Consider the following 22,698-nt stretch of genomic DNA (forward strand, 5'->3'; position numbering starts at 1 on the left):
GTTCATGAAGGTCTTTACCCATCTTTTGCTTGTATGTGTGTGTAGTTTTGGTTAGGGAAGGGTGAATCAATAATGTAATTAAATTTAGAGTGATAGTAATAAAAAACTTAACTGGAAAATAGGCTTTAGGGGCATGTGGATCTTCAATCAATATATAGCTGATTATTTCTTACACTTTTTATTTTATTCTATTTTTTTATTATACATTTTAGTGTTTCCTTTTCAGTTATCTACTGATTTGGAATAAAAACCATTTGAAATCAGGAAGCGTGGATTGCAAATAGTATGCCCACATGCATCTGCTCTATATACGTATGTCTCATAACTGGAGGCCGGTTATAAAAGCAGGCAGAGGTAAACCCATTGAGCTTGGGGGAGTCCTGGGGGATTCGAATGTAGGTTGCACTTGAGTTTTGGAGGAGGTAGGAGAAGAGCATTCCAGACAGAAGGCTGGCCATGTTCGAAGACCCCAAGGAAGGAGAGAATTTGGCATTCCTCCTCCGTTCCCCCAAGGAATAGGAGGGAGGCTGATGAAGCTGGAGTTGGGTGAGCTTAGGGGTTGAATGAGGCTGGAGGGCTGAGCAGAGACTAAATCACTCAGGGTATTTTAGACCTTTGGTGAGGAGTTTGGGTTTTATCCTAAATACAACAGAATGATATTGAAGACTTAAGCTGGGGAGTAAGGAAATCCCATTTATATTTTCAGTTAGCTTTTGCTGCTATGTAGGGGAATGAGGGGCAGCAGAGAGACTGGTGAGGGCTGTGTTAACAGGACTGAATGTGTTAACAGTTGAGACAGAGAAAGTGAGCAGATCCACGGGATATTTTGGTTGTAGAGTTGGATGTGTTAGAGGGTTAAGGGAAAGGGAGGAATCAGGATGATTTGTCAGAGAACTACTTGCCAAATCCCCAGCCTTGCAAAACATTTGGCACTTTTGAGCATCGTCAGTTTTGTGTCCTCTCTGATTCTGCACACCCCTCGTGCCTCATTTTGGCTCTGTCTTTTCTCTGTCTTGTCCTCTTCTTCCTCTCCCTTTCTCCATCGTGAGTGTCCCTTCATGGTTCTCTTCTTTATTTTCTTCTCCAGATTTCCTCTGCTTTTTCCTTCTAACAAGGAAAATTCACTTCAATTACCTTTCTGCACATAATTGACAATGAGACTCTCTGGCCTTGACCTTTATCTTGAGCTCCTTTCAGAATTTCTGTTTAGTTCATCCACTACTTTGTGAAATACCTAAAATGCAGTTGTTTCCTCACCTTACCTTGGCTTCTTCTCTTGACTTCCCCTTTTAAAAAAAACTGGTTCTGCCATTCTATCAACGACAGGATAACTTAGTAATCTTTTGATTCATTATTTTCCTTTATGACATTTTGTTATATAAAACCCAATATTCTTCCCAAGCTGTCAGTGAAGAAACCAGAGCTTGGGAGGGGTGTCACCTGCTCAGGGCCACCCAGCTGGTCCCTGGGGACACTAGTGTGTGAGCCCCAGTCCGTGTGACATGGTCCAGAACCTGTGATCTCAATCACTGTGCTGTGTTACAGGCCAGGGAGCTTTGTGATGAGGCTTTTCTGAGGGACAACTAACCTTACTTTGTAAAGGATGTCAAATTTTTAGAGGTTGGGACCTCAGCTGTTAACTGTAGTCGTGCTGTGTGAGCGTTTTCTCTGGAAATGTTGCACACATATTATCTTTTTTTTAATAGATAGAAATGGGTCAGCTGCCATGGCAGGTTGTTTGCCTTCTTCCCTCTTTTTTAGGGGGAGGAAGAGAGGAGGAAGAGTGAGCAGCAGTTCCAAATTCTTCATTTTCTTCTCCCCTACGGGTATATGAAAGGTTATTTACCCATATGCTTGCAAATACTGAATTTCACTAAAATCATATTGGCCATCAGTTGAAGAGCTATTTAAATTATCTTTCATGGCTAGTGAATTTAGATTTTTTTTATGTATGTTTATTAGTGGTTGGATGATGTCCATCCACATTGGGGAAAGCCATCTGCTTTGCTCAGTCTACCAATTGAAATGCTAGTGTCTTCTGGAAACGCCCCCCAGCCACACCTAGAAATAATATTTCATGTGATATCCAGGCATCCTGTGGCCCAGTCAAGTTCACAGATAAAATTCACCATCACAGCCACGTTCTCTTATACCTCAGTCTATCCTGATGATCAGGTATGCAACAGAAGAATGGATGCATTCTTCTGTTTTGTTTTGGCTTTAACTTATTTTTTTCCCTCATTCTAAAAGTAATTTATGCTACATGAGGAATATTTTGAAAATACAGAGAATTAGAACATAAAAAGAATCATTGGTTAAGATGGGGCAGGAGGACTTTTAAACTGTTAGATATGCACTTCTATACTTTTCTCATGCTTTCAGTGTCTTTACAAGTTGACCATGTGTCTTATTTATTTATATAACCCCTCTTTCCTCTTTTTTTTTTTTTAAAGATTTTATTTATTTGTCAGAGAGAGAGAGAGCATAGCAGGGGGAGCTGCAGGCAGAGGGAGAAGCAGGCTCCCCACTGAGTGGGAGCCCAGGACCCTGGGATCGTGACCTGAGCTGAAGGCAGATGCTTAACCCACTGAGCCACCCAGGAGTCCCAACCTCTTTCCTCTTTGAACATGGCTAGTTTTCAGGAGGCCCAGACCTGTGTCTGTCTGCCCTAGGAGGCTTGGGTTGCATGGACCCTGTTGTCTGGGGTCCTGGTGTATGTTGACCTTGTTCTTCAAGAAGCATGAAACCAAGAAGCAGACCTCACAGACTTGACTGCCCAGCTGGTACTTGTTTTCTAAGAGCGGCTCTTCCAGTTGCTCTTTCCTTTTTCCTGTTGGCTGTGGGTTCCTCTGCATAGCTTTCTTACCCTGCCCTTCTTCTTGGCCAGCTTTTCTTTCCTAGGGATTGTCCACAAAACATTTTTTTTTTTCCCAGAACTAAAAAAAAATTTCATTTCATTCTGAATAAAAGACCGAACTCTTGGAAATCCCGAAAGCAATGTTATCACTATGGCAAAATTTCACAGGAATCATTGCACAGAGTGTGGAGACCAAGCCTAGGTCCCAACCAGCTATGAAGGCTGTCTCTCCGGGGAGGGGCATGAAAGGGGCAGTGGCCTGGGTGGGCCAGGCACAGGTGGTGGCTGCACCCCTGTGATAAGCCCTGCTGGGTACCCCCTGCGACCAGGCTCAGGGCCTAGCCTCCAGCTACCACTACAGGACTGCGGCCAGGGGCTGGGAGGGATCGCCTTATCTTCGAGGCCCTTCCATGTGGGAGCCTTTCCACTGTGCCCCACATTGCCTGCTTGCAGTGCTGTTGCTAGAAATTCTGTAGTCGGAGCAGCTCCACTTCCAGCCCAGCTTGCACGACCCTGTCCAGGAGCTCCCAGTCCTCGCCTCCCCACTGGTCGCAGAGCTCCTCGGTATTCATGCCTCGAATGCGGTCAGAGTCTGACTTGTAGAGCCCGAAGAGGCCAAAGCCGTTCACCCTCCAGGAACGGTGCGGGTCTCCCAGTGGGCTCCCTTGGGCCCGGCCCGTGACCACAGGTGCGAAGGCCAGCTTGTCCTCCACACAGTGTTTGCAGATGCCCACACAGCCTTGAAAAAAATATCTTGATCTCTCCTCGAATGCTCCAACAAAATCAAGACATTTTGATGATTGACATACATTTTATAAGGGCATTGTAAGGAAAGGATCTTGTGGCCCATCCGTGGCCTGCGCAGTTTTCCCTGTGGGGAGGGTGGGGTATTGTGACCATGTAGATGGAAATCTGGCTCCAGGGTTCAAATCTTTGCTTCACTATCTAACTCAGTGTGACGCGCGTTTGTGTCTTCTGGTGCTTGTCTGTAAAATACGGTGCAAAAAAGCATACCTAACTGAGCATAGTGAGGATTAAATGAGCTAATACATGCAAAGTACTTCCTTAGAGCGACCAGCACGTAGGAGGTGCTATGTAACTATTAGATGGTTGTTGCACACATTTAAACCGTTTGGAAGCACTGGATTTGAACCCATTTTCTAGTCCATTAAGAGTGTTAAAACTGCTTTAGGTTGGGCGCCTGGGTGGCTCGGTCATTAAGCGTCTGCCTTCGGCTCAGGTCATGATCCCAGGGTCCTGGGATCGAGCCCCACATCGGGCTCCCTGCTCCATGGGAAGCCTGCTTCTCCTTCTCCCACTCCCCTTGCTTGTGTTCCCTCTCTCCGTCTCTCTCTGTCAAATAAGTAAATAAAATCTTTAAAAAAAAAAACTGCTTTAGGTCGAACATAATTCCTTAGGTTAAAATGGCCCATCTCATAGACTCCTGCCCTGCCTACTGCAGTTTTTCAGATGGACTGGTTTCTGCCTTTAGGGGCATTTTGTGGAATTTTATGGTTAACAAAGTCTTCAGAAATAATTTTGACCTTTAAAGGATATATTTTGTCCTCTTTGGCTTTGTACCCAAGTTGTCACTCTTGGCATTTGCTAACTACTTCACAGCTCCTGTAAGGAAAAATGGCTTTGCTCACAGCTGCTGCTGAGGAAAGGTCTCTAAGGACCACACGACCTCCCTCCTCTAGTCTCCCTGAGCTGGCTGACTTGCTTGGTGGGACACTAGACAGCTACTTCTGTCATGGCCTTCTGTGGGGGGAAAAAAATGAGCCGGACCTGTTTGATTCTCTTGAGAATTTTAATTAGGGAAATAAGGGAAAAGCAGTTAAGAGCTCCACTTCAAAGAAAATGAGAGAGAGAAAAAAGTTAACAGAAGACAAGTTGTGTTATGGCAGCAACCCAGAGAGGAGATCCCATGGCAGGCTGTGCTGCGAGCTCTCTGTCGGGACATGTTGTTTACTTTCTTTTCCTGGGTTCTTTGCTATTGTATTGTCATTATCTGAATCTTTATTTCTTGTATTCAAAAGGCCCTAATTAATATAGGTTGTGCAGTGTAGATAGTCTTTCTCATTCCCATCTGGAGGATTCCCCTCATTTTGTTCCTACTGCATGGAATGTCTCCTCTGTGGTTTATAGCGATATAAATGTAACTCACTTTTTTGGACCCTGTTCAAGCCACCCATTCCATGCTGTGCTTTCCTGATGACTTTCACGTTTTTTTTTTTGAGTTTGTCTCCCATGGAACTCTTGTGCAGTGAGTAATCTGAACCCCTCAGTGTGTATGCAATATGTGACGTCATGGTGATCTCTCTCTGACAGAGGTCACGGCTCCATAGGACAACCATCACATCTTGGTGTTTGGATGACACGTTGGGCTGTGCTGAGTGAATGATGGAAGTCATGGGGCATTTCTTGGGACATTGCTTTTAGCTCTTCTGATCCTGGTTTATCTTGGGACACAAAAGAAGAGGTTTTAGTTCCCCCTTACAGTGAATCTTGTTTTACTTAAGAAAAATTATTTTAAAGGAAACAAATGATTAAAGCATTTGAGAGAGGGGGAAGCCTGGGTGGCTCAGTTGGTTAAGCATCTGCCTTCGGCTCAGGTCATGCTCAGGTCATGATCCCGAGGTCCTGGGGTCCAGTCCCACATCCGGCTCCCTGCTCAGCGAGGAGTCTGCTCCTCCCTCTCCCTCTGCTGCTTCCCTTTTCCCTCCCCCTCTGCTCTTGCTCTGTCTCTGGCTTTCTCTCTCTCAAATAAATAAATAAAGTCTTAAAAAAAATAAAGCGTTTGAGAGAAATGAGAGCTATATAGTAACGTTTAGCTTTGGCTGGCAACTAAGTATCTCTTCTGTGCCGTGACATGGTGATGCTTCGGTGGCAGGGAAGCGGGAACGCTCACGTTCATTAGCCAGATGAACACCTGACACCACAGGCCCTAATCCTGTTTACTTTGGGCCTTAAGCATATACTGTGGTTAATGTGGTAGCTTGTCTTGACATTATCCCCTGTATGTGGTTTTGTTTTTCTTTTTGTTTCCCCTCTCTTAGGACATTTTGGAAACCATTTTGTTTGCAAGCTTACTATATTCAGTAACCAGAATGTTTGAATAATATTGTTTTGCCATGGAGCTTAAATCCCTGATCTGTACTTACCAATAGTGTTCTTATGCCTATATTACTTTCAACCCCAAGGTTACCTTATTTTTCTAAAAAAGAGAAAAAAAAAAAAAGAATTCCGATGTATTAGGGCTAGGGCTGCCATACCAAAATACCACAGACTGGGTGGCTTACGTAACAGAAATTTATTGTCTCCCGGCCCTGAAGGCTGGAAGTCCAGAACTGAGGTGTCCGCAGGGCTGGTTCTTTCTGGGGGCTATGAGGGAAGCTTCTGTTCCAGGCCACTTTCTTTAGCTTATAGATGGCCATCTTCTTCTGTCTCTCCACCTTGTCTTCTCTGTGTGTCTCTGTGTCCAAATTTCCCGTTTTATAAGGACCCCAGTCATACTGGTTGAGAGCCTACTCTAACGATCAGCTTTAACTTGATTACACCTGTAAAGACCCTCTCTCTAAATAAGGTCACGTTCTGAGATCCTGAGGGTTAGGACTCTAATATATGAATTGGGCGGGGGGGGGGTTGTTGCACAAAAGAACCCATAAACAGGGGAACAATAACACTTTACTAATTTTAAGCATTTATAAAGCAGGCTTTCTTGGCTTTGAAGCCAAGATGTTTCAAAGGGGATTGCTGTCCTTGGGGAAGTTTTTGCATGTTAGACCCCTCAACTCATTAGATTGAGATCCCAGAGTCTTACCAGTTTTTGGCACAGTTTCCAGAAATTCTTTAAAGAGGAACTGTCATCTCTCGCCTGGATCAGGGCAGTAGCCTCCTAACTTGTTTTCCTGCTGCCCCTCTTGTCTACCTTCAGTCTGTTCTCAGCACAGCAGCCAGAGTGATGCTGCTGAATGTTCGATCATGACCCTCTTCTGCTCAGAATCTTCCAGAAGCTCCCCATCTTACTCAGAAGCTCAAGTCCTTTCTGAACTGGCCCCCATTATTTTTGCCCTTCTTGCCTATTGCTTTCTCTGTCCTTCCCTCAGTTGGCTTCAGCCATACCAGCCTTTTTTTTTTTTTTTTTTTTTTAAAGATTTTATTTATTTGTCAGAGAGCACATGCACAAGCAGGGGAGAGAAGCAGGCTCCCCGCTGAGCAAGGAGCCCGATGCGGGACTTGATCCCAGGACTCTGGGATCATGACCTGAGCTGAAGTCAGAAGCTTAACGAACGAGCCATCCAGGCGTCCCAGCCATACTAGCCTTTTGCTGTGTTGCAGCAGGTCTGTGCATGACTGTCCCCTCTGTCTGGAAAGGCAGTTATCTGTGTGGCTTGCTCCTTGCATCATTCAAGTCTTTGCTTTGGTGCCATCTTTTCTGTACCATCCACTCAGATATCCCAGCCTCTCCCCAGGCATTCCCATTTCCCTAACCTTTCCTAAGTGCCACGGAGAAAATAATTTTTCACTTACCTGCTCCCAACATACTATGTAATTTACATTTTATTATCTTCTACTCCCCCGTCTTGCCTTGGCCTGTCACCCATTCTCACCCCAGTTGGTGTGATGTATTTGTTGCAAGATCCTCTGTGTCTAGAACACTGCCTGGCAAATATTTGGATAAATACACAACATGAGTAGAATGTGGATGCGTAGAATAAGGATTGAGATGCTGAGAAAGGAACACTGGAATTCGGGCCACTTGGGTTCCTGGAAGTATAGGAATGAGATGAGGGTAGATGGGACGGAGGACAACAAAATGGTTCATTAATTCAGGGATGTATGGGTGTCCTTGTTTCTTTCATTTTAATACGTTGTGATTGTTTTATTCTTTTGTGCTAATTATTTTGTTTTATGAATATCTACTACAAGAGTTGCAAGGATAGACTAATGAACATCCATGTATCCTTTCTTAGACCCACCAATTGTTTAACATTTTGTGGCCTTTACTTCATTTCTTTCATTCCGTATATACACCTGCCATGTGTTTGTGTCTCTGGCTGGCTTGTGGGGCCTGTTCTTAGGTCAACTTTCTATCCCTATTAATTTAGCCCTAGTGAAGTTTGGGTAGGGTTATGTGCTACAGAACCTGCCAGTGTAGGAAGTGAAGGCCCTGGCACCGGCGTATTGCTCTAGAAGGGAAAGTGAGAGGTCACGTGTTCGTTAGATGGGACATTCTGGGTATTTTCAGTTTATAGGTGGGAAATCTGATACCTACTATGTGTCTTGCCCAAAGCCCGTATTTCGAGCCAGCTCTGCCTGTCTCCTTTACGTAAACCACCCTGCCTCTAGTATACTGTGCCTTTGGTTCCTCATCTGTAAAATAGGATCGTTAGTCTAGATTGTCTCTAAGATGACGCCCGCTGCTAAAGTTCTTTAATTTAGGCCAGGACTTCGGATCCCATTGCCTCCGGGGGCCACACAGATATTTTACATATGTGAGGCAGATGAGTAGAAGACTGTAGGGAGTAGGGGGCCAATGGTAACTGGAGGGTTTGAGAGATTCAGATTAAAATTGTAATGAAAGGGATGGCCAAATAAATAAGTCTATGGGACCATCGGTTTTTGATGCTCCGATCTAGGTACTTCCCTGGAAATGTCAAGCTATCCGAATATCAGCATACAGCGCTGTAATTATAATGTTTATCGGCCCCTCAGCCATTCTTATTCTCTATGAATTATAATCAGAGGAGGCGGAGCTTGGGAGTGTGTTGGCCTCGATACTCTTTTTCATACTTAAGCACTTCACCTTGATCCTCTTCCCCATGTGTGCATGCATGCACTCCACCTTTGCAGCCTTTCTCTGGGGCATACTGTCCAACTGCTGGACCAAGTATTCCTCCCTAACAGGCGCCCCACCAGGTTATCCTCAAACTAGGATTCTATACTAAAACTTGGATTCTAGTTAGTGCTCTCCTTGAACTAGGTGTGTGAATTGAACTAGTTGTTCAAAGTTGTGCTTTCATTTCCCAACTGTATAGTGAAGGTGAGAGACTCTGTCAGTGATTTTCAGATTGGGTTTTCTGCAGGGTGCACTCTCATCGGGGAGCCCTTTGTGGGAGATGGGGACCAGTTGAATGGGATCTTTATCTTACCTCCACCTGAGCAGCTTTGATTATCTCTTGGTTCTACTACTTACTAGTTGTATAATCTTGGGCAAGTTGCTTAACCTCTGTGTGACTCAGTTTTCTTCTCTGTAAAGTGGGCATAATAATAGTTCCTGTCTCTTAGAGTGGTTGGGATACAAAGCAGTCAATAAATGTAAAGTGGTTAGAAGAGTACCTGACATTATAAGGTATGGTTGGCCAGAATAATGGCCCTCCAAAGAGGTCCCGTTCTCTTCCTGGAACCTGTGAATATGTTATTTTACTTGGCAACAGGGGCTTTGGAGATGGGATTAAGTTAAAGGCCTTGAGGTGGTGAGATTATCCTGGGTTAGGATGGTGGGCCCGTTGTAATCACAGTAATCCTTAAAAGAGTCAGAGAAGATGTGTGATGGAAGTGCAGGTCAGAGTGATGTGATTGGGGGCTGGGGGCTCTGAGCCACGGAATTTGGGCATCCTCTAGAACCTGCAGAAGGCAAAGAAATGGATTTTCCCCTGGAGCCACCCGAAGGAATGCATCCCAGTGAGACCGATTTGGGCCTTCTGAACTTGAGGACTGTAAGAATAAATTTGTGTTGTTTTAAACCACTAAATTTGCGGTGATGAGTTACAGCAGCAGTAGAAAATGAATACGTAAGTGTCTGCTAATTTTTCTGTTCTCACTGTAAATAAGATTTTCTTCGAACAACTGAACCTGTGGCCAGACAGTTAGAGAGCCGGCCGTCTAGGTGATTGCCAGAGTGCCCTGCTCATCTGAGAGCCTGTAGTGGTAGGGGTTCTCTCTGTACACGGAACCTAGCCTGTGTAGCCTCTTCGCATCTGCTGAAGGTGTGCGGGACAGTTAAAATTTGGAATAAGGTGTAGCGAAGGTTGGGTGGTGGTCGCCAGTTTGGACCTGCCTATGGGATTCTCTGCAGGGTTCAGATCACTCCCTTCTTAAGTGTTGTTCATAATTATTTTGGTTAACAGAGTCTGGTTGTCTGTTAAGTGCCCTGTTACGTTGTGGGTCTTGTACTCTGGATTTACGCATTTGTTCCGAGGCATATGCATCTCTGTGGACTCATCTTATTTTCCTCTACCTGATAGATTTGTCAGTTCAGGTCTAGAATATTCTAGCGACCATAGAAGCTGCTTTTTCTATGATCAAGAAGACCTTACTCTACGCACACTGCACTTGGGCTGGAATTGGAGAGTTAGGACCAGGAACGCCCTCATGTAACAGTTCCAGAGATGGGGCTGGCCCGTGAGCTCTTCCTAGAACGGCCTGTGATTTGGCCTTCGGGCCTCGACTGGCCCAGTAATGCATTTTGGGCTCATGAGATGTTTGCATCATTTAAAAAATGTACACAGTGAGTTATTTACTTTCTTATTTGACACGCACAGAGAGGCCATAATGCTGTTCTTGGATATAGTGCCGCTGCCAGTTGTGTGAGTCTGGAAAACATGAAGGAAAATATGAAGCCAGGGTAGAGGCCTAGAGGAATTTTGTTTCATTGCCAAGTTATGTTGGATTAACATCAGCATTATTTCCTTGGCATGAATCTGGCATGAAAGATATTAAGTTCTTAGAGTCTGGACCCTGTTCCTCTCTAAATAAAACGTGGAAGAATTTTGGTGCCTGTTTTGTTGTGCAGAACGGGTGGCAGAGCTTCCAGTGGCAGAATGTTTGCATATTTGATAAACTGGTTCCTTGGGTCTCTACATGCAAAGGAATGTGAACGTCCAGGTGCACTTTGCCTATTTGAAAAAAAGGCTCTAGAACCCAGTATGGTGTATGCAGAGTCTTGTATTTCAAATTTAACGAGTAAGAAAGGCACATTTATTTGCTGTTTCGTTCTTCTTCTCAAGCCCAGAAGTATAGAACCTGCCGCGTTTCCTCAAGCGGCCCCGTTCGTGCTCTGCTTGATGGTGTGGGAAGTTGCTGGAGACAGTAGTCGCAACCTTTATCACCAGACCTTTACCACTGTCACTTACGCTGTTACCCTGCCTGCAGAGCGCTGCCTCGAAGTGCAGGAAAACTAGAGCAACCTGAACAGAGAGGCTTCCCATGCACCTCCTTCCAAGTGCCTGTATGTGACTCAGAGTTCATGGTCCTAACTGATAACTGTTAATGGGTGGGGATTCTGCAAAAAAATAATTTTCTCACCTGTAAGATCAGCAAGGGTGAGCTGTGGCAATTTGGGCCAGTGTCTGGAGGCTCTCTGAACCTGGATTTACACTGTGGTTGCATCTCTCCACGTGGTGCCCTACGTCTCAAACCCACCAGGTCTCCAATAGAACTAACTCCTCATCTCTCACACGGCTCTTAACCCTAGGAAGAGTTCTGTTGCCCATGCTTTCTTCCGTTTGCAGATTGAAGACCTACAAGTTGTAGTCTGGGTGACTCTGAAGGGGCAAGTTCATTTGAAAGAGTGCAAATCACATGAATTCTTTCACGTTAGCTGTGCTTTTCTGGGTGCACCTTGAAGGTACTTCATTCACAGTGGTCAGGAATTAGTCGGCAGGAGAGAATGTAGGCACAGACCCACGTGTATGTGAATTTTCCCTTTAGTTAGAAATCTTCACTAGAGCCATTCAGATAACTGGGTGAGATCCTGGCAAGGGAATAATGCTCTGTCTTCTGAAAGTCAGAATGATGTAATTAATGGAAAGGACATTGGTAGAAGCTTGAGAGACTAGACAGTTGATCCTTTGCCTTCAGCACTTATTACTAGCAGTCTGAAGAGGTCTGTGTGAGGTCTGTGCCCTTGATCAAGTCACTTATCTATCTCTGAACTTAACCCATTTGTAAAATAAGGTGACCCCAACGTCTACCCTCCAGGCTGATTATAAGGAGTGAGTGAAGTAGTATTTGTAAGTCAGTTAGCATAGAGTAGGCGCTCAGTAACGGTATTCCCATCCAGGGGCCCCTCACCGTCTTCCCCCCAATAGAGGAATGTTGCCAGCTTCTGTAACTTGAGAACTAAAGACTGGTTGAGATTCATGTGCAATGATACTGGAAAGAGGAAACATTATCCTTTGCACAGAGCATCTTTGTGCTTGTTTGATGGACTGTACTAAATATGGTGAACTGTCTTATGATTTTTATGTTATGTTTGAAAAGGCCAAAGATATCTATGAAAGTATAAATTACATGGGAGAATAAAATAAATTTAAAATGTATGAAATGATGGAAATGGGATAAATTTGTGATTCTTAAAAGGAATGGAATTTGGCGTGGTCGAATTTTTAAATGATAGAAATTTTGCATAATGAACTCTAATAACACCAGAAGGAAGTCAACAGAAAGGAAAAACGATTTATTCTAAAATAAAGTATTAATGTGACTATGATACTTAGCACTTAATAAGAGAGAAAAGCATGCTATTTACGTCGGGACAAATATATCCTATTAGCTGTGCAAATGAACCCAAATTTATTATAAACATTTTAAACTAAAATGAAATTAGGTATTATAAAATGTTAACAAAATGGATGCCTTTAAGTTTTGACTTTCTAGGGAGCATCCTGCCCTGGCCATAGGAAACATGGTCTTTAAAGTATACTTTGACCTGGTGATTTGGATAAAATACCACAGGAAACAGCTCCAGAGGGGAAAAGTATAATTTATGCCAGTGTTTATATATTATATGAATATTTATATAAAGTGTGTATACCACATAAGTACATATGCATTAACAAAATGGAATAACATAAAGTTATTCAAAATGATAAACCCACACACTAGTAATATCTGGAAATAGGTTCATGAAATGCAAAAGGAAAATCCTGTTGTGGCCCCTGTTTCAGGGGTATAGTGAAGCACAAGATTGTCAGTTGTTGCACAAGACTTGACAGGATACTGTAGAGTGGGCAGATAGATGACCCTGAGTAAGTTTTGACTAAATAAGGTAGTTTCAGGTAGTCAGTGCTATGAAGAAAAATAAAGAAGCAATAGGATAGAGAGGGATTTAGGACTGCTGGGGAGCCTGTTTTGAAGAGGATAGTAGGGAGGAGGATTGTATGGGCTGAGCCATCAGGATTAAGAAGGAGCCAGCCCAGTGGGGGTGGGGAGGGAGTGTTTCAGGTGGAGGGAGCAGTGGGTTTAAGGGTGTCAGACTGGAATGAGTTTGGCATGTGTGACCAAGACCAGTGTGGCTAAACCTTAGAGAATAATTAAGACGTTTGTTTGGATTACAGTAGAAACTAAGTTACTACTCTTCTGTGGTTTAAAAAATTTTATTTTTTAGCTGTGAATTTATGGCCAAAATTCAGGGGTATACAAAACAAATGTACATTGTAAGCAAGAACCATAATGCAGATATCTACAGACTCACCACTAGGCTATGAACTAAAATACCTTTAATCCCTTTCATTTTCTGTCTGCCTTGCTGTCCTCAGCCCCCAGTGGTAAACACTCTGTGACTTTTGAGGTAACGATTCACTTGCTTTTCTTTAATTTCGTGACCTATATATACAACCCAAAATATAGTGTAGCTTGTTTTGAACTTGATATGAGAGAACCATACTGTGTGTATTTTGTGTGTGTGACTTGCTTCTTTCTGTCCAAGTTGTGTGATTCATCTGTGTTGACATGTGAATTTGTAGTTATTTTTACCCTATAGTGTATGAATGTAATATAATTTTCAGTTCTATGGTTGATTGGTATTTGGTTTTTGCAGTGTTTGGCTATTTTTGTGATTGTTCTGTTATGGATTTTCTAGTATATGTCTACAAGTGCACATGTGTTAAGAGTTTATTTTGGGAATTTACTTAGAAGGATAATTTCTGGGTTGTAGGATATCATCAAATTTACTAGAAAATGCCAAAGTACTTAAAAAGTAAGTATCCCAATTTTTACTCTTAACCAGCAGTATATGAGGATTTCTGTTGCTCCACATACAGAATTACACAAACACCTGGGCTTGCCAGACTAATTTTTGCCAGTCTGGTGAGTGTATTGAGGTATGTTGAGATTTTCATTTTCACTTATTACCACTAATGAATTTGAGCACCTTTTTTTTAATGTAAAATATTTTTATTTGTTTCCTTATTATTCTATCCAGTGTAATTTTTTCATGTGGTTATAGGCCATTTAGATTTTTTTCAGTTCCTTTTGTGAAGGGCCTATTCAAGTGTTCTGTACAATTTTTTATTGGAATTTCTGCCTCATTGACTTATAGCTGTTATTTGTGCCTCCTGGGTATGTGCTTATCTTTACTCTTTTTATGTCTTAAAAATTTTTAAAGTTTAACACAGTCAAATTCCATTAATTTTCTATATTAATTTATCCATTGCTTTGTAACAAATCATCCCCAAACCTAGTGGGTTAAACAGCAGACATTTATTTATTTCAGTCTAGACTCGGCTTGTCTGCATTAAGTGCTGCATGGAGGGCAGGAGAGCTAGGCTTCTGTGGGTTGGCCGTCTGACTGATGGGCTAGTAAGTGGGGGGACTGGGCCACAAGTCTTTGACCAACCAGCAAGCTAGCTTGGGCTTGTTCACATGGAAGGCAGAGTGTTCCAAGAGAGTTGAGCAGAGGTGTACAAAGTTTCGGGAGATGGAGGTTCTCAATTAGCACAGTGTCAGTTTCACTACATCCTGTGGGCTGGAAGACCAGCTAGATTCAAGGGGTGGGAAGAGAGGCTCCCCCAGTTGCTGGAGGAGCTGCAGGGTTGCATCAAAAAGAGAGGTGCCTACAAGGAGGGGTGGAGAATTGTCACCATGTTTGTAGTCCATCACAATTTACATTCCAGTGTGTTCTTTTGTTCTATACGCCAAGGGTAAGAAATTAGAATCCTATATTATCCTCTAAAAGTGTTGTGATTTAGCCTTTCACAGTTGTGTCTTTCAATCTCTTCTTTATTTTAATGAGAAAAAGGATTTGAGAAGAGCAAGCTAAACATGAGTTAGAGGAAGAATGAAGTTTCAAAAACCACGATAGCGAGGGGATGTTAATAGGGGAAGTTATGCATGTGTGCGGGCAGCGGGTCTTTGTGCCTTCTGCCCAGTTTTGCTGGGAATCTAAAATTGTTCTAAAAAATATAGTCCTCTGGGTCACCTGGGTGGCTCAGTCGGTTGAGCATCTGCCTTCGGCTCAGGTCGTCGCGATCCCAGGGTCCTGGGACCGAGTCCCGCATCTGCATTGGGCTCTCTGCTCAGTGGGGAGCCTGCTTCTCCCTCTGCCTGTGCTCTCTCTCTGACAAATAAATGAATAAAATCTTTAAAAAAAAATATATAGTACTTTAAGAAAAAAATTAAGAAACAAAACCAAGCCATGACAGTAGCTGAAAGAGCTGATGAGCATGACTAGGAAGTTTGAGAAGTGAGAGAAAGCAGCTTGTCCAGGAGATCATTGGGGAGCCTTTGTACTTAATGATTGGATGTAAAGAGTTGGCAAAAGAAAAAAAAAATCAAGTAGCATTTTCTAATGTAAAAATAAGAATCTTTTGCTTTCATTCCTGTTTAGTCAATGACTAAAATAAAAAAGAAAATTGCTTCTACTATCTCATTAAAAACAGCCCTCAGTTTTTTTACATTGTTGACTTCCCTTTCTTGTCGATATTTATTGTTTGCATGAGTACTCTGACCAGCAGTTATGGATTGCATTTTATTTTTTTTTTCAACTTTTCAATTTGCTTGACATGAAACTTCAACACAATCTGTCGGTATTCACGGTACTGAGACAGGAGGTGTGAGGACTACAGGAGTCAGTGAGCAGCTTCTTAGAAAGTGCTTTAGACCAGTGGCAGGATTGTATCCTGGTCAGGGCATGGCTTTGTGCAGATAGCGCTGGAATAGACTCAAGCCTTTACTGTTGTAGTAACTGTGCAACTTTGTGTAAATTATTTAACATCTCGGAGCTTTAGCACCCCATTGTAAAATGAAGATGATCTTTATTTTATATATGAGTATTGAATGAGATTAAAAAAAAAATCACCTAGCATGGCCCATGGCCCATAAAATAAATGTTACCCTATTTTAGAAGTAGGGTTTTCCATTATTAAGTTCTTTTCCTTTCTATATTTGTATGTACTTCTCATTATTAATTTTTTTATTGAGGAATAATTGTATTAGTCTCAACATAGTGATTCAGTATTTATATACATTATGATATGATTGCTACAGTAAGTCTACTTACCATCTGTCACCGTACAAAGTTATTACAGTATTATTGACTATATTCCTTATTCTATACGTATGTCTTATTTATTTTATAATTGGAAGATTGCACCTCTCAGTTCCCTTCACTATTTCATTCATCACCCCCTCCCCCCACCTTCGGGTGACCATCAGTTTGTTCTCTGTATCTAGAGTCTTTTTTTGTTTTGCTTTTTGTTTGATTTGTTTTTTAGATTCCACATATAAATGAAATAGTGTGGTATTTGCCTTTCTCTGACTTATTTCACTTAACATAATGCCCTCTAGTTCCCTCTATGTTGTCACAAATGGCAAGATTTCATTCCTTTTTATGGCTGAGTAATAGTCCATTGTATATATAAACCACATCTTCTTTATCCAATTATTTATTGATAGATAGTAAGGCTGCTTCTATATCTTGGCTATGGTAAATGAAACTGCAATGTAATTTTCTACTATTTTTTATTAATCCCCAGTTAAAAAAAAATGAGAACCTATAGGTCTTTTGTAGAATAAATTCTTTCTACCATTTAAGCTTGGCCTTTAGTTACCTTCATGCTCTGTCTTCTATGAAAACTCTGATCCATCTGGGTTTCTCTGGCTGGAGTTTGCCAGTCAGTTAAGGGCATCTGACTGGCTGACTTTGAGCTTTGATACTTTTATATTTGAAACCTTGGCATCCAGCCAGTTCTCATCCAGCCCTGGGAGAAGCCATCAGGTGTGTGTGTTCCTAATCATAGCGTGAACTTTTGAATTGGGCAAGTTCTGACCTGAGTGCTCAGAGACAGGGAAAGCGCTTTGGAGAATGGGAACAATGTGGAGCAGTCACATCTCTGAGGAAGAAGAGGGTAGGGAGGGAGTAAACATTTCTTCAGCACCTGTTCTGTGCTAGAGTATAGAAGCGAAGACAGAAGCATCCCAGAGCGTGCCAAGTTGAGGACAATGAGCCCCTTGGCAAAGGAGTTGGGTTGTGCCTCCTCGTAGATTGGGTGGAGAGCTCTACAGCTCTAGCGACCTTAGGAGGAATGCATTTCTTCTAAACCTGGACTTAAAGCCCCAGGTAACCATTAAATTTTTCTTTCTAGGTCTTTCAGCAGCCCAGCGGAAGTTTGCGCACTCACTCAGAGACTTTAAATTTGAATTTATCGGTGATGCAGAGACTGATGATGAACGCTGCATAGGTATGTAAAGGTGAGGCTTATGGTTTGCCTTCCTTTGCTTTGGCCACCAAATAATCATAACTTTCTCTTTGTAGATGCTTCCTTACGCGAATTTTCTAATTTTTTGAAGAATCTGGAAGAACAGAGAGAAATTATGGTGAGTTGTGGGATGTAAACTAGTAAATTCAACTTTAAGCAGGGAAAATCTGGGTTTAGAAGCTGGTTCTGGTAAAAGTTTTTTTTATTTTTTCTTCTTTAAGATTTTATTTATTTGAGAGAGAGAGTGGGGTGGGGGCGGGGCAGAGGGGGAAACAGACTCCCTGCAGAGTGTGGAGCCTGATGCTCCACGATGATGATGCTGGGCTCAGTCCCAGGACCCTGAGATCATGACCTGAGCTGAAATCAAAAGTCGGATGCTTAACCGACTGAGCCACCCAGGCACCCCTCTGGTAGAAGTTTTGATACATTTATCTGCAGATGAAGTAACGCTTAGTAGTGTAAAGAGCCCTGGAGGGGCTTCAGGGGGGTTTGAGGTTTCAGGAGCCTGGATTTCTAGTTTCACAGTGGGTACTGACTGCGGTAAGATCTTGGACAAGTTGCCCGACCTCTAGACCAAGACCCCGTTTCTTTATCCATAAAATAGTGGGTCAGACTATAGCAGTGCTTTCTAGATTTTTGTTAGCAGCGGAGCACTTTGCTTTAAATTGCGTCTCAGGCAGAACATTAATGTACCCAGAAGATGAAGCAGAAAAACTTACGTAGAGGCAGAGGGACAGCAGAGCAATGTTAGAGCCTGACTTGTACTTTGGTAGATTTTTAGGTTGTGTGAAGGGAGAGAATTTGGGCCTGGAAGTCTTCAGAATCCCACTTTGCCTTGAGATTTGTGATCACAACAGTAATCATAATAGCTGCTCTCCACATGCCTGATGCTATGCTGAGTGCATTGAGGGGATGATTTTTATTTAACAAACACTCAGCAATGGATTTTGAGGGTGTTGAATCATATTTTCTCACCTTTCTTAAAAGCCTCCCTCCTAATGTCTGTTATTCATTCAGTAAAGATTTACAGTAAAATTGCCCCCAGATTATTATATGCTATCTATTCACACTGGTTTTTACAGACTTTAAAAAAATGACAAACTTTTTTTTCCTATGTCCTTAAGAATGAGTACTAGCTAGAATTATGTTAACGTATAGGTGTACAAGTCAGTTTATTTGTGGTTGTAATAATAACACTGATTGGGATAGCTGAGATAGTCAGCCTTTACTCTGTGACTGGTACTGGTTTAAGCTATTAACTATTAATACTTCATTTAATCCTCAAGTCAGTCCAATGATACAGATTCTGTTATCGCCCCCTGTTTTGCCATTGAGGAAACTGAGGGATAGTACCTTGCCCAAGATCACACGGCAGCTGAGAGCTGGAGCCAGAACCAGCCTCTCTGAAACACCCACCATTTTGGCCAGCTTCCTAGATGTTGCTGTAATTAATCTCGTGGGTGGTGGCGGTGGTGGGATTTCTGTCTGGTGGAGTTGCAGTAGAGGAAGAAGGAGCGGGAGAGCACTGATTTTAATTTAAAAGTGGCGGGGACATATGTCCTCTAAAAGCCCCAATATAATTTGCACTGTGCCCTATTTCCTGAGATAATTTTTATATATTGTAAATATTGGAGAGGGCAGGTGAAGGTACTGTGGTCACATTAGGTTTTTGTGGCACGAACTGTGACATATTCAATGATTATTTGTGTGATCCCGAATCACTGATTTTTCAGCAGTTTAGGAAAGTCTAAATGTGATAGTGGATAAAAATAGTGCTGTGACGACACAAAGTGGGTGTGGGTGTGTTCTTAGTTTATGTGCATAGGATCAACTTTTTTGTTCTCAGCCCTCCATGATATTTAGTTATACTTCTGGGATCCTGAGCATTCGGCAGATATACATTTGATCTGCTTGTATGTTCCAGTTACTGTTTAGAATCTGAGGACACAGGCAAACCGAGCAAGGTCCCTCATGGAAGTTGCATTCTGGGAAGGGGAGTGATAAACATATAATATAGGTCAGGCAGTAGTAAGTCCTACAAAATGAAATAAAACAGGGTTAGTAGCCAGAGTCAGGGAGTGGGGCGGGGTGCTATTTTATCTAGGGTGGTGAGGGGAGGCCTTTATTGCCGAGAACTGTGTGAGGCGTCCCGGCATTTAGGGGAAGAGGGTTCTAGGCAGACTGGTACCTGATTTTAGCTCCACTGAAATACCGCGTGACTGCTTCCTGTCTTGATGTTCTATTTTTGTCTCATATTCCTTGAGATGAATTGACCAGGTCAAAAAATGAACGTGGTCTTAGCTCCAGGCTGTCTGACACAGATAGCATGGTCCTCACAGCTATTATTAGCTGGCATCTTGACTTAATCTTTAGCTGTGTTAGGGATGGATAGGATCTTTTAGATAGAGTGAGGATGGTGGGGCTGGGTTTCCAGTACAGGGTAGAAGTAGGAATAGGATGTTGTCTGCACAAGGTCGTGAACCTCAGGGAGGGGTGGGGCAGTATGTTACCACCCATTTGGGGGAAGAGCAACTCTTGCTGCATAGCAGGAAACTGTTCAAAGCCAGAAAGCAGTTTGGGGTGGGGGTGGGAGGGAGCAGCTATGACCAACCATAGAATTAAAAGGACACCTAATGCTTTTTTTTTTTCCTTAAGCTTTTTCGTTTGGAAAATTTTGAGCATGTACGAAAAGTAGAGAGAAAAATGTAATTAAACTACGTGTACTCAATATTCAGCTTCAGTTGGTTGCCACACAACCAATCTTGTTTCTCCTGTATGTCTCACTCCCTGCCCCAGTCAGTTTGACAGAAAGCCCATTATCATATTGTTTCATCCATAAATACCCTACTACAGAGCTCTAAAAGGTAACTCTCTTTTTGATCCATAGTATCCTCGACACACTTAAAGACAAGCAGTTAATTTCTTAATATTACAGAGAATTAAGCTGTATTCAGAATTTTCTGATACTCATTTACATCCTCCCATAACAGTTGGTTTGTTTGAATCTGCATCCAAACACATTGCATTTGATCGATCTTCCTTCCTTCCTTCCTTTTTTAAAGATTTTATTTATTTGAGAGAGAGAGAGAGAGAATGAGTGTGGGAGGGGGGAAGAGCAGAGGGAGAGGAAGAAGCAAAGTCCCCACTGAGCACGAAGTCTGACGTGGGGCTCAATCCTAGGAGCCTGGGATCATGACTGGAGCCAATGGCAGACGTTTAACCAACCGAGCCACCCAGGTGCCCCTTGATTGATAAGTTTCCAAGTCTTTTTTAATCTGTAGGTTTTTCTTCCTCCTTTTTCCCCTTGATAAGAATTCCTGATACTTTTCTATTCACTTTAAAAGACCTTTAAAATAGTACTACTTCCTGAGTTATGAGTTATAATAACAAAATAATAAAAGCAAAGAAGTTTGGTATTTAACCCATATTGATGTTCTTTTGGTGTTTCTGTCTAATCTTGATCATCAGGGGTCACTTTTTTTAACCATAAAAATTGCATAGAATAATGGCTACTTTTGTTTTAAATAGCTTTGAACACTTAATAAAGAAAACTTTGATGCTTTGTTAGACACTAGCCTTAAACTTTTGAATAAGAAAAGATACCTCTGTCAGGAAGTGCTCAGTGTGGCCCTGGAGAATAGCTGGTAAAAAGTGAATTAAAATCTATTCTACTAAGGGGCACCTGGGTGGTTCAATCAGTTAAACGTCCAATGACTCTTGGTTTCTGCTCAGATCATGATCCCAGGGTCATGATATTGAGCCCTGCATCAGGCTCTGCACTCAGAGCGGAGTCTGTTTAAGACTCTCTCTCCCTCTCCCTCTGCCCCTCCCTTCCTCCCATGCTTGCTCTCTCTTAAATAAATCTTTAAAAAATTTTTAAATTTTTTTAATTTTTATTTTATTTATTCTCTTAAATCTTAAAAAAATCTATTCTACTAAGTGTGATAATACAGGAATAGTTGGGGTTGCGTGAAGTGGGGAGCAGTTAAGTCTGTGCTTGTCAGGAAGGACTTTGTGGAAGAAGTTGTATTTGAGCTGGAGTTTGTGGAGCAGAGACACCAGAGGAGGGCCTTTGTATGACAAAGAGACGAGGAAAGTCTTTAAGTAGCTAAAGTGGGAGCCAGTGCATTGTGGGAACTTTTAAAAACTCTTGTTTTAATTAAAATTATTACACATTGGGGTGCCTGGGTGGCTCAGTTGGTTAGGTGTCTGACCCTTGATCTCTGCTCGGGTCTTGATGTTGGGGGTCGTGAGTTGAAGCCCCACGCTGGGTTCCATGCTGGGTGTGGAGGCTACTTAAAAAAAAAAAGAGTACTGTGGTTATCAGTATTATCATTAAAGTACCTCATTGTCATCTTTATGTGACATAGTGAAAAACCTACATAAAACACATGTTAAAAAAGTTATTACACATCAGCAGTACAGGGCCACATATTAAAAAAGGAATGCAAAATGACAGCTGTAAAATAGTGGTAGAAATAGTCTAAAATTGGTTCTAAGAATTTAACAAAATCTTACTGGTCACTTAATCTTTAGAAGCAATCAGGGGTGCCCGGGTGGCTCAGTCAGTTAGGCGTCTGACCCTTGATCTCATCTGGGGTCTTGATCTTGGGGGTCATGAGTTCAAGACCCACGTTGGGTTCCATGCTGGGTGTGGAGCCTACTTAAAAAAAAACAAAAACAATTAGTGTTTTCTGAAGTCCTAAATTAAATGATGTTGTACCATGATAATTAGATATTCATAATTAAGACTGAGTCATTAAAACGTGAAAAAATATTTTAAATCTAATCTGTTTTTAGAAGGCAAGGACCAATGTCAAAAAACTTTAAAAAAGCTTTCCATTTCTTAAATAAATGTTAAAATAGGATGCTTGGCTTTAGGAATAAGGTCATCAGATTGGAAGCTCAACAATAAGGAACAAGTTCTTCTTTATTGGTTTTGAGCCACTAAGGGGGTGTGTGTGTGTGTGTGTGTACACATGACTGAGCTGTATCCCTCAACAGGATTAGATATAAATATTTCAACAAATACTGTGTGTGTCTACTACATGCCAAACACCGTGCCAAGTGCTTTAAGGACAAAGGCGTAGTTCCTGCCTTCCCGTAGTTAAGCTGTCCATTGGGAAAGATTGCCCAATGCATGCTTGGGGGTAACAGAGTTATTGGGGAATTCGGGGAAGGCATGTTGGGGACATCATTTCAGACCTGAGTTGACAGATGAATCGGAGTTATCCAAGTAAGGAAAGATAGAAGTGAAGCACTAGTTTCTTCCCTGTAGGGAAAACTGATAGAATTTGGGAAAGAGGGAGGGATCTGTTTGCATAGTTCCCACCAGTGTTTGGCTCTGTGGCTATTAAA

General features: G+C 42.2%; 1 protein-coding gene across 3 annotated transcripts in view; it reads left to right on the top strand.

The window, feature by feature from the left end:
• Positions 1–22,698, top strand: part of ARHGAP10 (Rho GTPase activating protein 10) — a 314,695-nt gene that overhangs the window by 64,001 nt on the left and 227,996 nt on the right. For all 3 annotated transcript variants that reach the window (XR_013446509.1, XM_078069295.1, XM_078069296.1), the window contains exons 2-3: positions 17,227–17,322; positions 17,397–17,458. Coding sequence is in view for 2 of the 3 variants with exons in the window: in XM_078069295.1 (XP_077925421.1) it covers positions 17,227–17,322; positions 17,397–17,458 (158 nt within the window). In the remaining variant the exon portion in view is untranslated. The remainder of the gene's footprint in view (positions 1–17,226; positions 17,323–17,396; positions 17,459–22,698) is intronic.

This window comes from Halichoerus grypus, chromosome 3 (genome assembly GCF_964656455.1).
Source record: "Halichoerus grypus chromosome 3, mHalGry1.hap1.1, whole genome shotgun sequence".
Lineage (NCBI taxonomy): Eukaryota > Metazoa > Chordata > Mammalia > Carnivora > Phocidae > Halichoerus > Halichoerus grypus.